The sequence below is a fragment of the Dermochelys coriacea genome, chromosome 22 (assembly GCF_009764565.3).
Source record: "Dermochelys coriacea isolate rDerCor1 chromosome 22, rDerCor1.pri.v4, whole genome shotgun sequence".
Lineage (NCBI taxonomy): Eukaryota > Metazoa > Chordata > Testudines > Dermochelyidae > Dermochelys > Dermochelys coriacea.
Window position 1 is genome coordinate 7,898,963 of NC_050089.1, and position 16,512 is coordinate 7,915,474.

Here is a 16,512-nt window from a genome sequence, read left to right on the forward strand (position 1 = left end):
GCAGACACGCCCCCGCCACACCCCTCTCACGCCCCCAGGCTAGAGACATCCTTGAACCATGACATGCCCCCGCCACGCCCCTCTCACGCCCCCAGGCTAGAGGCATCCTCGAACCATGACACGTCCCCGACACGCCCCTGCCATACCCCCAGAAGTTAGTTGCATCGTGGGCTAACGCCCCCGCCACGCCCCTTTCAGGCCCCTAGGCTAAAGGCTACATCGAACCATGACACGCCTCTGACACGCCCCCAGCACACCCCCAGAAGTTAGTTGCTTCTTGGACTGACACGCCCCTCTCACGCCCCCAGGATAAACACACCCCCGCCACACCCGTAGAAGTTAGATACTTTGTGGGCAGACACGCCCCCGCCACACCCCTCTCACGCCCCCAGGCTAGAGGCATCCTCAAACCATGACATGACCCCAACACGCCTCTGACACACCCCCGCCACACCCCCCCAGAAGTCAGATGCTTCGAGGCCAGGCACAGCCCTGACACACCCTCGCCACGCTCCTCTCACACCCCCAGTCTAATGGAATCCTAGAAACTCGACATGCTTCTTCCACGCTCCGCCACCCCCCTTTCACGCCCCCCAGGCTATAGGAAAGCTAGAAACTCGACATGCCTCTGACACGCCCCCGTCATGCCCCTCTCATGCCCCCTGGCGAAAGGCATCCTCAAACCATGACACACCCTTGCCACGCCTCCGCCGCACCCCCAGACGTTAGATGCTTCATGGGCAGACACACCCGTGACACGCCCATCACACCCCCAGGCTAAAGGCATCCTCCAAACATGACGCCCCCAACACGCCCCTCTCATGCCCCCAGGCTACAGTCATCCTCGAACTTCGACACGGCTCCGCTTCACCCCCAGAAGTGAGAGGCTCATGGACAGACACGCCCCCGAGGCTAAAGGCATCATGGAAGCACACGCCTGACACGCCCCCGCCACACCCCCCCCAGGCTAAAGGCATCCTCGAACCATGGCACGCCTCCACCATAGTTATATCCCTGACGCCCCAGTGTGCTTGCATTAGCTTTGATACGTGCCCCCATACACTGAGGACTCCCGCCCCCCAAAACACCCTAGGTGTCCTCATGTCATCCTCAGACCCCACCTCCGAGCCTGCCTATCCGCCCTTATCTGTGCCCAATGCTCCCTCTCTGCGTGTGAGGAGAGCCGCCCAGTCACACTGCATTGCGGGGTGGTTTTTGTGCGGGAGAAACACATCCAGCGAAGAACAAAGCAGTAACAATTGCCTTTATTTGATTGGTGACCTCAAGCACGTGACCGCCCCCTTCCCCCCCCGTGTCCAAAACTAGCACTGAACGTTAATATTGTGTCTCTCATTGTAACGGCTGGCACTCGTTCCTCAATAGCAGTGTGTCTTTACAAAGCACTTCCATCCAGAACGTCTTCCACCCTGTTTCATGTTCTCCCTCTCGAGCAGCTTTCCCATGCCGGGAATGCTGTGCTGAAGAGCAGCAGCTGTTGATTAATGCACAGCAACCTGGACCCAAGCCTTATATCTCGGGAGGCAAAAGTGAAGGAGAGCTGCAGGAGGGAAGGGACTGTACAGCACAGAAATAGCTGAGTTAACTACTCCAGTTGGGGTAGAATCGAATCGAACAGAAACAATGAGTTAATGAGAAATGATAATGGAACTGTATCTAGACACTGATTACAAATCATATACTTTAATAACATACAGAATTGTGTATAGTCACTCCCTTCGATTACATAAAACAAAGAAATTTATAGTTTATTTCCATCCTAGCCGCTTTGTTTGAGAATGAAACAATGAAACCAGACTCTATTATACCTAGCAAGGAGGCTTTGCCTTACCTTCACTTTCTTCTGGTCATGCAGCACTTCAGTAGTGCAAGGTTTACCTTACAAATAACCCTACCCCCCTAAATCCATAAAGCTGTTTGCATTGGAACTGAAATGAACCCATAATGGGAGTATTTCTATTCATCATAGATTTTATAAAGATTTAGTCTACCCCGAATTAAAAATCTGGGCTTCTCGCAAAATGAGTGTCCCTTTAACGGTGTCCTGAAGGGGAAAAATATATACATTAGGAGTGTGCACCTTGTGATGTCTTTATGATGTACAAAGGCAGCCTTATATATTTATTTAATTTATCAAGCATATGTTCCTTTGTTTGTCTGAAGCTATTAGAAGTAGCAGAAATATGAAGTCTGGTCATCTCTGCTTTCACTGAGACTTGCTGGGGTCTCAGAGAGAAGTTTGCCAAGCTTTGTCAGCCTTTGGTGATGGAGTAGTGAATAATTAACAAAGAGAACTTTTCTTCTGTTTGTGGGACATTTGCGTTCAATAGCTTTAATAATAAAAACAAGAACAATAGTAATTAATCAGGTTTCAGTTCCTCAGTACTCGTGATGTCCAAATCCTCCAGGTTCTCCAGTGGCCATAGTGTAAACAAGACCTCCCTCTCTAATGGAGAAATGAAACAAGTGCATACTTCTTCCCGTGTCCCCACAACTCAAGCACCTTTTAAATATATCGTAAAGAAACCAAAAAAGGGCACACACCCAATCTTTGCTTCCCTTTGCAGGTCACCTTTAAGACAAAATCCTCAACCATCTTGTGGCAGAGGTGCCCTCAGATTGGTTCTGCTGTGTATGTGCCCTGAGGGTTTTGAGTTGTTTAAATGTAGAAAGCTAATAAGTGTCTGCCCTGGCGTAAACTGTACAGCCCCACTGATATCAATGGATTTGCACCCACTCAGAGATCTGAAATTGACCATGTGCAGGGAACATCTCAAAGCATAAGCCCATCAAATAAACTCTGCAGATTGCTGGCACTTACTGATAGTCATTTGTCCAAACCCTTTGGTTATCCAAATGAATGTCATGTCCCCTGTTACATTTGTATAACTCAGTTTGCTCTGCTTTATATAAAACAACTAGAGGTTCATTCAATCACGGCCGACCAAAATAACGGCAATGCAAAGCCGTGCATGGGTCTGTGAAACTGGAATACACTTTGCCGGATTGATTTCTGCAAAGATGGGACCAAGGCGGCTGTGACTAATGTGTATTTATACAAACTGGCTCCTTCCTGCTTAGAAGAAAAATCCGTGCCTGGTCTTTTCCTTCCTTCCATCCTTCCTTAGAACAGATCGCTGGCCTTAAATCTATGCATGCTTGCCCATTTGGGCTGATGTAGCAGTCAATCATCATTCGTAACAAGCCTACGAGGCAAAGGCGTCTGGGTGTTGCAAGCAAATGAAGGGAGGAACATGCTGTACCAACCTGTCAGTGCTGTGGGTTCACTTATTTCTAAAACAGAGGACAATGGAGACAGACAGAGAGAGAACAGAAAGGGGAGGGGGAGAAAATATATAGTTCATGTTTTCAGACAGTTGATGAAAAAATGGTCATTAGAAAGGTGAGTACACACTGATAATAATGTGCATGCCGCTGACATGGTTACACAGGACAGACAGGAAGTGTGGTTACCATCGGGAAAAATGACAGCGTCTCTCTCTGTACATCCCAACTCACATTTACTTGTCTACATTTGAAAGATAATTCAGATTAAGGGAGGCTGTGAATTTAAAGCACAATAGCTATTCCTTAATAACTCTGTGCGTGGACATACTTATTTCAGAATAAGCAAGCTTTGTTCTGGTTTAGCTTAATCCAATTTGAAAATGGATGAAGCTACACAGGACCAAGGCAATCTTATTTCAGAATAAGAGTGTCCACACATGGAGTTATTTGAGAATAGTTATTCTGGGATAACCCCATGTGTAGAAAAGCCCCCAGTGATGAGAGTCTGGTGCAGAGGAAGCTATATCCTATTCGGCCTTGGGTGTCAGAACAAATATCAGATAAGTACATGGGATCACAATGACTGGGGCTGAGGCAAAGGGAGAGTACACGACTAGATTTTCAGATGCCAGGTGAACTCAACAGCCAGCAATCTAGGAGGGACTAGGACACAATAAACATGAATCCCTCCACTGTGTGACACATCGGTTTTGCAGAATGCAACCCTGGCTTTAAAGGGAGGCCCTGGCAGAGCAATGTCTCTGACCCCTGGGCCCACACACTGCATTGCCCTGAGAAAATACTGAACAGGTCGGCTGGCAAGGACTGTGACCCTGGAGGTGGCATTTTGGAGGCATGGGCGTGAAGGTGGAAGCGGTTTAGTTAGATGCAGAACTAAGACAGAGACCACCACACAGGTATGGAAGGGTCTGCTTTCCTTTTCCTGGCAAGGGGACCAGATCTCTTTCCCAAGGCAGCGTAGTCTGGGACTGAGAGCCACGCTTACCTAACCCCAGCTCAGCCACTGACTCCTAACCACTCATATGTACTCACTGAATGCCTCAGTTTACTATCTGTAAAATGCAGATGACAGTGCCTGCCTACTTCAGAGAAGTGCTGGGAGGAGTCTTCATGTTTGTACAGTGCTTTGGAGACACGAGGCTTTAGATTAAATATCATCGTTGGGGCGGGGGGGAGTGAAGCACACTCATTGGTGAGGTGACATCACATTTTGCTCACAGAAAGAGAAAACGGCTCCCTTTAATACTCAGCTGCTAGCGGTATACATCTGTGTCCATCAGTGAACAAGCAGGGCCGGGTTCTTCTAAGCATAAGGGCCTCGTTTATTTGCAGCTTGGACATGAGGAGGAAGCACTGAATTAAATGGCCAGAGTCCATTTCCTCAGGATGGTGGGTTCATTGCTGTGGTAACATCCCTTCTCTTGTTTTGCCTCACACCTCGCTGCAGGCGACATTCAGATTCACTCTCCCCCAGAGGACCCAACAAAGGTCTATGCCATGTAAGCCCTGAAAGTAGGGTGCCAACAGGCTTGGACTGGCACTTTGCAGGGAGTTGAATTCCACCCTTTACAAGGCTTGGTGGTTATCCAGCTCCCTCCGTCAGTACCGGCAGCGTCTCCTCACAAAGCACAGACTCAGCCCCTCATACCTACCGTACAGAATTATACTGGCATTGGTGTTCCCCAGCTTGTTAGTGGCCACGCAGGTGTAGTTGCCGTAATCCTTCTCAGAGACATTGAAGAAGGTCAGCGTGGACATTCGACCTTTGTTCTCGATTCTCACTCCATCCAGCCCATTGGCTAATCTGCGGGGCGAGAAAGACGAAGGGCCGGGCCCCCCAATGACAGGAGTGATCAATTCCCATCTGCATGCAGTCCCACCACCTATATCTAGGTTAGTGGGGAAAGCCCCACCAGTCCCCAAATCAGGACTTCCCAGCTGGCTGTCACCAAGACACTGGGCTAGCTCCTCGGCTGGTCTAAAGCGGAGTAGCTTTCCTCATTTTAGCGGAGCTATGCCACTGCCCCAAAGACTCCCCCTGCTCCTGAAGGTTCCCCAGTCCTGGATATTTTCTGCCAGGTTATTGAGAAAGTTCTTCCAGCTAAGGGGACTCCCAGACCAGGCCATCACTGAGGGTTCTTCTACATTGGAGCAGGAGGTTTAATTTCCAGCCGAGATGTAGACACCCATGCTAGCTCTGCTCAAGCCAGACTGCTAAATGCTGCAGTGTCACTGGGGCAGCACGGGGTGCTGGGATGGGCTAGGTGCCTGAGTATTTAGCCTGGGTTTCAGATGGGACTCTATTTGGAGTGGTTACAGCATCCCCTTGACCTGCAGCAACACTTCTATTTTTAGCATGCTGGCTTGATCAGAGCTAGCAGGGGTAGGTCCACCTGAGCTAAAAATTCCACATCCCGTTCCCGAGTAGACATACCCTGAATCTCTCTCTGACGTCCACACCGAGTCATCCCAGGAGCTTACACCAGGTTAGCATTCCCCTCCCCTCCCTTCTGAAACAGCCTCAGGGCAAAGGCTCCTCCTGTTATGCTATGGAGAAAGCCCTTCCTTTACTAGCTAAACACAACTGTGAGATTTGGGACCTGGATGTTTTAATTGCAGATCCCGATGTGCCTCCCACAGGATCCTTTACTTAAAGAGACGTCTGCAACAAGATCTCCCCCCCCCATAAATATATTAAAATGAGGTGTAATTCTCTCTCCTTCCCGTGCTGACAGATGGCCATCCTGACCCATGGAATTCAGCGCTCCCCATCCGTGCCAAGAACGCAGCCTGGGATCTGCCAGGCCCTGGCAGCTTGTTTAGGTACCTGGTTTCTTCTTTAAACCACTGAAATTCTGCAACAGGGACGGCGGAGGCCTCACAGCGCAAGATTCCCTTCTGGCCCACCGAGGCGCCAGTGTTCTTGGCGTTGGAGATATACGGTGGGTCTGCAGAGCAAAGGGACGTTATTCCGGAGGAAGGGCTGGGGCCCCCGGATACAGTACTGCTGCTGGGAGGGGCTCCGGATCCCGAGCACAAGCTGGGCTCAGAGAGACGTGGGGAGCGGTGAGGGGATGTGGAGCCATGTCGTTATGAAGCTGGCTGGAACCCAGTCTAGGCTGTGCCCTCCTGGAATGGCAGGGTTGGGGGGGCACAGATCCACCCCCATGAGAGGCAGCATTAGGCACTGACGCTTCATATAAAGGACACACAATTGATTGCCATTGCTTTGCTCAGCATCTTTCCCCTTCCCTTCTCAACCCACCCCTGAGCCATCTTCTTTCTCCTGTCTCTCCTTCCACCCCTCATCTCCCCCCTTTGGCCTGTGCTCTCCCCCATTTACCTCTGGGGCTCTCCTTTCCCACGTGGGGTGGGGACACAGCACCCCTAATTGTGTTGGGGCAGGGTGGAAATAGGGCTCATAGCAAGAGGGAAAAGCCATGTGTGAGCAGGGACAAAAGGAGCCACCCCGCCTCTGAGCCCAGCTGGTGGTGGGGGAGCTTGACCGAAAGCTAGGACAGCTTAGAGAGCTGAGATGGTGGGGCTGGCAGCAAGTATGCCCCATCCAGCAGAGGGGGACAGTCCCAGCACAACGTGGTCACCCCTCCCCGTAAAAATGGCCAATATCTGGCCAACATGGGACAGTCGAGAGATTCGGCATCTAAGAGCTGTTTGTCGGCCGTCATGAAATGAGATGTCTTAGAAGGGCAGAGGACCACATAGTGACCTCCTGCACTACGAGCAACACTCATTGGACCCCTTGTGAGCAGTCTCAGTAAAGCAACCAAAGGCAGAAACGGCCAGGGAGACCAAAGTCTCCTCTCGCCCCCTCGCCGAATCAACACTGGGTCACATTGGTAGGGCAACGTAGATGATTGGACTATTGCTACCCATGCCCCATCTCTTGCTCTGGGGACAGAGAGAAAGATTCAGGCCCAGGGTAGCCAAGTCAGCACTAGGTCATTCAGAAATGAATAAGGTGGATGCCAAGTGTCAATTCAGATACACATTGAACCTCTGGTCCTCCCACCATCTGCCCCAGACCACATGACTGTGGGAAACACACATTTCACAAAGGAGATACCACATACACAGGATGGAAACTAGGAGCCTGCAGAATGAGAAGAGAAGCTCCATTGTAGGGTGCTGTCCCTGATGTCCCTAATCCCACCTTTGGATGCGGATTGGATGAATCCCCTAAATAGGGTCACTTTGAAGGCACAAGGCTCTATCCTTCCTTCAGGACTCCTCTGATTCATAACCATGTAGTTTGCACCCCCGAGTGGGCTTACTTTAAAGTTCTTCTAATCTGATTGGGAAAATTCCCTGGTTTCTAAGTAGCTCTGCATCTTTTAAACCCATTCTGTTGTGCCGAGAAATTTACAAACAGGCCAACACCTGTGTAAGACCTAGACAAAAAGACGAGTTTGGAGTGATGATCCAAAGCCTGAACAATGTATGCAAAGTCTTGCCTCTCCCCTGCACCTGGAAGGGTCGCTATAAAGTGTAACCCTGAGCCAAACCAATCCTGGTTTTGTACGCTCAAAGAATAGACCGACCGCTCCAGTTTCACCCATCTCTGCTAAACCCACTTCTCCTTGTGTCAGGTGTGAAGAGGATTACAACAGAGGAACCCTGACTGAAAAAGAAAAGAGCACCAGGTAGCAGAGGAGTAGATGCAGCCCTTCATCCCTAAAATACTCAGTTTTTTTTAAGGTTTCAGAGTAGCAGCCGTGTTAATCTGTATTCGCAAAAAAGAAAGGGAGTACTTGTGGCACCTTAGAGACTAACAAATTTATTTGAGCATAAGCTTTTGTGAGCTACAACTCACTTCATTGGATGCATTCGGTGGAAAATACTGCAAAAAAGAAAAGGAGTACTTGTGGCAACTTAGAGACTAACAAATTTATTTGAGCATAAGCTTTCGTGAGCTACAGCTCACTACTCACTATTTTCCACCGAATGCATCCGATGAAGTGAGCTGTAGCTCACGAAAGCTTATGCTCAAATAAATTTGTTAGTCTCTAAGGTGCCACAAGTACTCCTTTTCTTTTTAAGTTTTTTAAGCTTCCCAGAGGCGCAAAAGAATTCGAGTAATTCCTGAAATGCCGACAAGCTTTGTCACTCCAGCTTTTCTGCCTTGGCACCTTGGCACGTCATCTGAAGTCTTTAAATCGTCTGGGCTCTAAATTCCTAACCATGCTTCTAAAGAACAAATTGTCCTAAGATGTAAATGCTTTAAGCTTAATGAAATGTATATATGTGATTTTCTTATAGCAATTTAGTGGATATAAAAACTCTACAAGCTCCTTCCTAAAGGGAAGGATATTTAATGTGCACTGTGTGTGGTGAGCCACTAGAGATTTTTTCCCCCCTGAATTGCTCCTCAGGAAAAAGGTATTACCATTTATGTTCCAGCTATAAATAGTCTTTAAGGGATGCTGACATAGATGTTATCTGCTTTATTTTTTCTCAGGAGTTTATGGTTATAGTTCTGCTGTTCTAACACACACACACACCCCAGCCGGCACTGGAACACTAGGATCTCAGCTCTGTTTCCCCATCATCTTGTGCCTTTCATCATTTTCTAGACCCCTACAAAGTGGTGAAGAATCAAGACCCTTGGATCCCAACACCGGCAGGTAGGGAAAGGAAAGTCACACTTCAGGAGCAGCCGTCCCCACTCAGGGTACATCAGCACTCTGAGCCAGGGATATATGTATGTCTCCTTCAGCTGGGAATTGTACTAGCTCTGATCCAGCTTGCATGCTAAAAATAGAGTGCAGCCATGTTGGTGGGAGTAGCAGGAGAGACTAGCCACCCTGAGTACGTGCCCAGTGCCTTGGATGGGATCATACTCCAGCAACTAGCCCCTCCCGGCATTCGGACTGCCATGGCTACACTTTATTACTAGCATGCTAGCTTGATGGGAGCTGGTATGGGCATGTCTCCCTCAGTTGAGAATTACACCTTTAGCTTGAAATGTAGACGTACCCTTCGATGGTATGGTATACAGAACAGAATAGAATAGGAAGTTGTGGAACTCTAAGCAGACTACATTACAGCCCCCAGTGTTCAGGTAGGGTAAAAGCCAAAATGATCTGTGTGAAAAGTCCCCACAACTAGCCTGAGCCCAGTGTTGTCTGAAGCCAGGAGGCGGGATCAGGGAGTGTGTCATGTAGAGTCGTGCCCTACTTACAGTTTACGGTGACTTTTACTCTCCGGATATCTGGAGCGGCCACGTCATTGACAGCGCTGCACTCGTACTCCCCGGACTGATCCCGGGTAATCCCAGAGATCTCCAAGTACTCATCTTCGCTCACAAAACCCCGGCCTGCAAGGGAGAAGGTGCAAATGGAAAGATCAACCCACCAGCCTGCCACCTCCACTCCCACTGGTCACTGGGAATAAAATCTGATGGTTTGATGGAATGGCGACCTATAGGCCTGATCTGGATCGGTTACATTGGGGTAAATCTGGGGGCTTCAGGGGGTTTAACTCAGGATTAGTCTGGTTTATCTGGGATTAGAATCAGGCTCTCTGTAACACCCACAGGACTCCAGGGGCCATATCTCACTGCAGCTGTAAAAGAGGTAAAATCCTGGTGGTCCTTCATTGTAAAACATTATTGCCTACATAAGAACCCTGGGACTGAGTCTCCCCAGCTCTGGCTCCAGAAGCATATAGGGGTGCTGCATGAGCTGCAAGGGGCAAAGAACAACTCCTCCAGGCTGGAGCAGTGCCAGGACCAATGTAAGCATGTTGGGGCATGGCTGGGGTCACATTTGGGTTAGGCGGGGGAGCAGCCACAGTGCTTTGGGCTACAGCTATTCTGGGCCGATGCATGAACCACCGGCAGCTCTGGGAAGGCTACAACCCCAGGAGCTGCTCAAATTTATCCTAGGGGACATGTTGTTCCCAAAGCAGTGCAGAAGCAAAGCCAACCCTTTCCCTTTGGGCTGCGCTGTCCATGCTGCATATGTCATGAGCTGCAGCACAGAATCTATCCCATATTGTAAAATAACCCTAATCTGTTCTATTGACAATGCCACTGATTATTATACCTGAAATACATGTGAAGAGCTCCTCAACTTGTTGCCATTTATGCGGTTTGCTCCCTGTTCTGCATTTCAATCCGCTGGGGCAGTGATATTAAACCACTCAGTATCATTTCCCATGGTCATTCCTTAGCACCTTGCTGTTGAGTTTGGGTTCCCAGTTTTGCATGGGCAGGTGTCTCTCCCCCATCAAAAAAACCCTTTCCATTGTTTTGGGGGTTGGGGACTAAATTATTATTAACAAATGGTCTCTTGGTGAACAAATGGGACTGGGAGTCAGGTCTCCTGGATTCTACTCCCAGCTCTGCCATCCATATATTGTGCAACTGTTGGCTGGGATGATTTAGTTGGGGTTGGTCCTCCTTTGAGCAGGGGGTTGGACTAGATACCTCCTGAGGTCTCTTCCAACCCTAATCTTCTATGATTCTATGATTCTCCACGTTTCTCTGCCAGGACCCCCAAGACTCAGCTGAAATACCCCCTGCTATCCCAGGCATAACACACACATGCACAGAGCTTTGCCACTGCACTTCCTTCCTGATTTGCAGCCCCCGACTGCTATTTCAGTTCCAGACCTTTTCAAAGCAGCTGTGCGAAACTGGTTGGTGGGGTAGGAAAAATGTATGCCAGAGACTGGGAGAAGCGTCTACTGAAATAATATCACATCCCCAAACACTGACCAAGCCTGTCTGAGTTTAACCTGTAAGGATCAAAGCATAAGAGATCACTGCACAATCATTTTCATATGCCAGAATATAAATATTAGACACAAAACCACATACAAGAATCACTGCCCTTACTACAGCTCCAGCACACTTTGCTGACATTAACACCAGCAATGCCAAGCGTTTCAAGCCAGGAAATAACACTATTGACTGCAAAACCTCCTTGCTTGGAAGACAAAACCATCCCCAGAGAGGGAAAGTCACAGAGTGTGAGCTGGGGACGGTGGAGTGGGAAGACGAAAAAATAATAATGGGGGGAAAAGATAAAGTGGATGAGTGACGACGACACTTTGTAAGTGAGTCTTCTTTGTAATGATCCCATAATCCTGGGGTCATTATGGACCCAGCCTATCTGCCCAGCAATCTCTATAAAAGATGATTGGGAGCGAAAGAAAATAGATTCGACGAGCCAGCGACAGAAATACATAAATAACCAAGGTGATTTCTTTCTGTGGAGAAGGAGCCTTGGGAAGAGATAAGCCCAGCTCGCTACATTAGAGAGATAAGGATCTACAAGGATACAAATGGGTGCGCTCAGACGGAGGCTGCGTGACAGACATGGGGCCATCAATCATGAAGTGGTGGGGGTCACGCCGGAGCCGGGATCTGCTGCGGCAGAGCGGCCAGCGCACGCCGGGTCACGCGCCATGCCCCCCGTGTCTGGCTGTATAACAAATACGCTGGGGTCTCTCAGGGACGGGGCTGAACCAGAATGTGCCACTTGGTGCTTTGCAGCACATGGCTCATCCCTGCCTCACTGACTGACTGATGCGAAGCAGGGCCCCAGCCTCCCTTAGGATAAACAAAGGTCACTGGTGCCTTGCGCTGCTCATTGGTCTCCAGTATTAAATCCATTAGACTCTAGCCGGTCTAACGCTGCATGACTAACGCCTCCCTCCAGCTACCCCCTCCGCTCCCAAGCAGACACCTGTTGAGGAGAGCTGACCTGAGAGGTGCAAGTTTCTCTTCCCATCTCACCCAAGTGTAGGGTGACCAGACAGCAAGTGTGAAAAATCGGGAAGGGGGTGAGGGGGTAATAGGAGCCTATATAAGAAAAAGCCCCAAATATCGGGACTGTCCCTATAAAATCAGGACATCTGGTCACCCTACCCAAGTGATGCCCTCTAAGGCCTCTCCTTGAACCACTTGAGGCCCTTCAGCAAGAAGGTCTCTGAGGTGAAGCATGACCCAGAAGCATGACAGAAAAAGGGAAGCACAGAGCCTGCTGGCTGCAGCCTTCCCTTTCATCCTAAGTACGGCCCTACTGGGTCAGACCAATGGTCCATAGAGCTCTGTATCCTGTCTTCTGACAGGTTTCAGAGTAGCAGCCGTGTTAGTCTGTATTCGCAAAAAGAAAAGGAGTACTTGTGGCACCTTAGAGACTAACAAATTTATTAGAGCATAAGCTTTCGTGAGCTACAGCTCACTTCATCGGATGCATTCTTCTGACAGTGGCCAGTGCCAGCAGTGTCAAAGTGAATGAACGGAACAGGCCAATCCTCAAGCGATCCATCCCCTGTTGTCCAAGCCCAGCATCCGGCATTCTGCAGCACTGCCGAACAGGGGCCTTTATGCCTCTCGCCCAGATATGCACTATTCTGGAGAGCCCGGGTTGTTGTCATCCTGAGTTTAGCGCCAACAACAACTTGCACTTCCTCTGCTAAGGTACCTGATGCAATGTGACAAGGGAGATGCCTTGGGGGGCACGACTACAGAGGCCTAAAAGGGGGCACAGCGGTGGAGATAGACGCAGTGAGGTGAGAGGGGGAAGGCAGGGTTTGTGGGGGCTGAAGGAGGGGAGAGAGGGATGTTGGGGTGCGGGGGGGGCTCTCCAAGCTACCAGCCATCTGCCCTCTCCTCCCCGTTTGGGCATCTAATTGCTGCAATGGAGGAGCAGATTCCCCTCTCTAATTAAGTGCGGGGCCGGGAACTGCTGTGCATTTCATCCCTGTTGGGTGCCGGAGACGTCGCCACCACGCCGGAGTTAATGAAAAATGTGATAAACCCACGGTTTCATTTCGCCTTAATTAATCCCCGTGATTGGATTGTGCTGAAGTCAGCCTGGTTTGGAGAAAGCGCCCTGGGGTCAGCATCCTGCTGGCTGGCGGCACAAGAGGAGACTCTTTGTCTGGGGTGTGGGATGAGCGTGAGCATCTCTGACTGCAGCAGCTGTGACTGGGCTTTGCAGAGTTCCCCTCCCTGCTGCTCACGAACTCCCCCCCCCCACCACCACACCCTCCTGCTGCTGCCCGGGTGCTCTGTCTCCTTTCCCAGAGCCGCAAGGTAAACCTAAAGCCAATGTGTGACTGTGATGGGAGCTGTTACTCTGGGAGGAGGAGGAGAAGATTCGGGTACACAATACGTATGACCCTGCCCTCCTTAGAAGAAACGTGGAGACATGCCCTGCCACAGACAAGCATTCCCATCCACACCCGCTGCTAGTCGCCAGCACCCTGCCTCCTCTGATACTCTCTCATGCAGGTGGGCTGTGCCAAAGTGCCCGAAAGGTCAACAGTTACAGGCCGGGAGGAGACAGAGCCTTTCATTCTCATGGAGAACCAGTGCAGGGGATCAAGCTCAAGAGCTCCAGCAATGTGGCACAGGGTGGGAGAGGAGAGAGACGATCTCTCCAGCCATGTGGCCAGGGATGGGGTGGGGAGCGGGCAGGTCCCAGTAACTTATTTAGATTGGTTTCAGAGTAGCAGCCATGTTAGTCTGTATTCGCAAAAAGAAAAGGAGTACTTGTGGCACCTTAGAGACTAACAAATTTATTTGAGCATAAGCTTTCGTGAGCTACAGCTCACTTCATCGGATGCATTTGGTGGAAAATACAGAGGGGAGATTGATATACACACACAGAGAACATGAAACAAAGGGTTTATCATACATACTGTAAGGAGAGTGATCACTTAAGATAAGCCATCACCAGCGGCAGGGGGGGAAAAAGAGGAAAACCTTTCTTGGTGACAAGCAAGGTAGGCTATTTCCAGCAGTTAACAAGAATATCTGAGGAACAGTGGGGGGCGGGCGGGGTGGGGGGGAGAAATAACATGTTTTACTTTGTGTAATGACTCATCCATTCTCAGTCTCTATTCAAGCCTAAATTAATTGTATCCAGTTTGCAAATTAATTCCAATTCAGCAGTCTCTCGTTGGAGTCTGTTTTTGAAGTTTTTTTGTTGAAGAATAGCCACCCTCAGGTCTGTAATCGAGTGACCGGAGAGATTGAAGTGTTCTCCAACTGGTTTTTGAATGTTATAATTCTTGACGTCTGATTTGTGTCCATTTATTCTTTTACGTAGAGACTGTCCAGTTTGACCAATGTACATGGCAGAGGGGCATTGCTGGCACATGATGGCATATATCACATTGGTAGACGCGCAGGTGAACGAGCCTCTGATAGTGTGGCTGATGTGATTAGGCCCTATGATGGTGTCCCCTGAATAGATATGTGGACAGAGTTGGCAACGGATTTTGTTGCAAGGATAGGTTCCTGGGTTAGTGGTTCTGTTGTGTGGTGTGTGGTTGCTGGTGTGTATTTGCTTCATGTTGGGGGGCTGTCTGTAAGCAAGGACTGGCCTGTCTCCCAAGATCTGTGAGAGTGATGGGTCGTCCTTCAGGATAGGTTGTAGATCCTTGATGATGCGTTGGAGAGGCTTTAGTTGGGGGCTGAAGGTGATGGCTAGTGGCGTTCTGTTACTTTCTTTGTTGGGCCTGTCCTGTAGTAGGTGACTTCTGGGTACTCTTCTGGCTCTGGCAATCTGTTTCTTCACTTCAGCAGGTGGGTATTGTAGTTGTAGGAATGCATGATAGAGATCTTGTAGGTGTTTGTCTCTGTCTGAGGGGTTGGAGCAAATGCGGTTATATCGTAGAGCTTGGCTGTAGACAATGGATCGTGTGGTATGATCTGGATGAAAGCTAGAGGCATATAGGTAGGAATAGCGGTCAGTAGGTTTCCGATATAGGGTGGTGTTTATGTGACCATCGCTTATTAGCACCGTAGTGTCCAGGAAGTGGATCTCTTGTGTGGACTGGTCCAGGCTGAGGTTGATGGTGGGATGGAAATTGTTGAAATCCTGGTGGAATTCCTCAAGGGCGTCTTTTCCATGGGTCCAGATGATGAAGATGTCATCAATGTAGTGCAAGTAGAGAAGGGGCATTAGGAGACGAGAGCTGAGGAAGCGTTGTTCTAAGTCAGCCATAAAAATGTTGGCATACTCTGGGGCCATGCGGGTACCCATCGCAGTGCTGCTGATTGAAGATATACATTGTCCCCAAATGTGAAATAGTTATGGGTGAGGACAAAGTCACAAAGTTCAGCCACAGGTTAGCCGTGACATTATCGGGGATACTGTTCCTGACGGCTTGTAGCCCATCTTTGTGTGGAATGTTGGTGTAGAGGCTTCTACATCCATAGTGGCCAGGATGGTGTTTTTAGGAAGATCACCGATGGATTGTAGTTTCCTCAGGAAGTCAGTAGTGTCTCGAAGATAGCTGGGAGTGCTGGTAACGTAGGGCCTGAGGAGGGAGTCCACATAGCCAGACAAACCTGCTGTCAGGGTGCCAATGCCTGAGATGATGGGGCATCCAGGATTTCCAGGTTTATGGATCTTGGGTAGCAGATAGAATACCCCAGGTCGGGGTTCTAGGGGTGTGTCTGTGCGGATTTGTTCTTGTGCTTTTTCAGGGAGTTTCTTGAGCAAATGCTGTAGTTTCTTTTGGTAACTCTCAGTGGGATCAGTGGTATTGGAGAGCTGCCTAGTAGCCTCTTGTTCATACTCCATCCTATTCATGACGACAACAGCACCTCTTTTGTCAGCCTTTTTGATTATGATGTCAGAGTTGTTTCTGAGGCTGTGGATGGCATTGTGTTCTGCATGGCTGAGGTTATGGGGCAAGCGATGCTGCTTTTCCACAATTTCAGCTCGTGCACGTTGGCGGAAGCACTCTATGTAGAAGTTCAGTCTGCTGTTTCGACCTTCAGGAGGAGTCCACCCAGAATCCTTCTTTTTGTAGTGTTGGTAGGAAGGTCTCTGTGGGTTTTCTGGGTGGACTCCTCCTGAAGGTCGAAACAGCAGACTGGACTTCTACATAGAGTGCTTCCGCCGACGTGCACGAGCTGAAATTGTGGAAATTGTGGAAAAGCAGCATCGCTTGCCCCATAACCTCAGCCATGCAGAACACAATGCCATCCACAGCCTCAGAAACAACTCTGACAGCCCCCCAACCTAAAGCAAATACTCACCAGCAACCACATACCACACAACAGAACCACTAACCCAGGAACCTATCCTTGCAACAAAGCCCGTGGCCAACTCTGTCCACATATCTATTCAGGGGACACCATCACAGGGCCTAATCACATCAGCCACACTATCAGAGGCTCGTTCACCTGCGCATCTA

General features: G+C 49.4%; 1 protein-coding gene across 4 annotated transcripts in view; it reads right to left on the bottom strand.

Moving 5' to 3' along the window:
* LOC119846720 (opioid-binding protein/cell adhesion molecule homolog) overlaps nt 1-16,512 on the bottom strand; it is a 703,383-nt gene that overhangs the window by 26,097 nt on the left and 660,774 nt on the right. For 2 of the 4 annotated variants that reach the window (XM_043500833.1, XM_038380746.2), the window contains 4 exons: nt 9,527-9,661; nt 6,155-6,275; nt 4,980-5,131; nt 3,286-3,312 (listed from right to left, as the gene is read on the bottom strand). In XM_043500833.1, the coding sequence (XP_043356768.1) occupies nt 3,286-3,312; nt 4,980-5,131; nt 6,155-6,275; nt 9,527-9,661 (435 nt within the window). The remainder of the gene's footprint in view (nt 1-3,285; nt 3,313-4,979; nt 5,132-6,154; nt 6,276-9,526; nt 9,662-16,512) is intronic. The other 2 variants (XM_038380749.2, XM_038380747.2) reach the window with 1 other exon arrangement.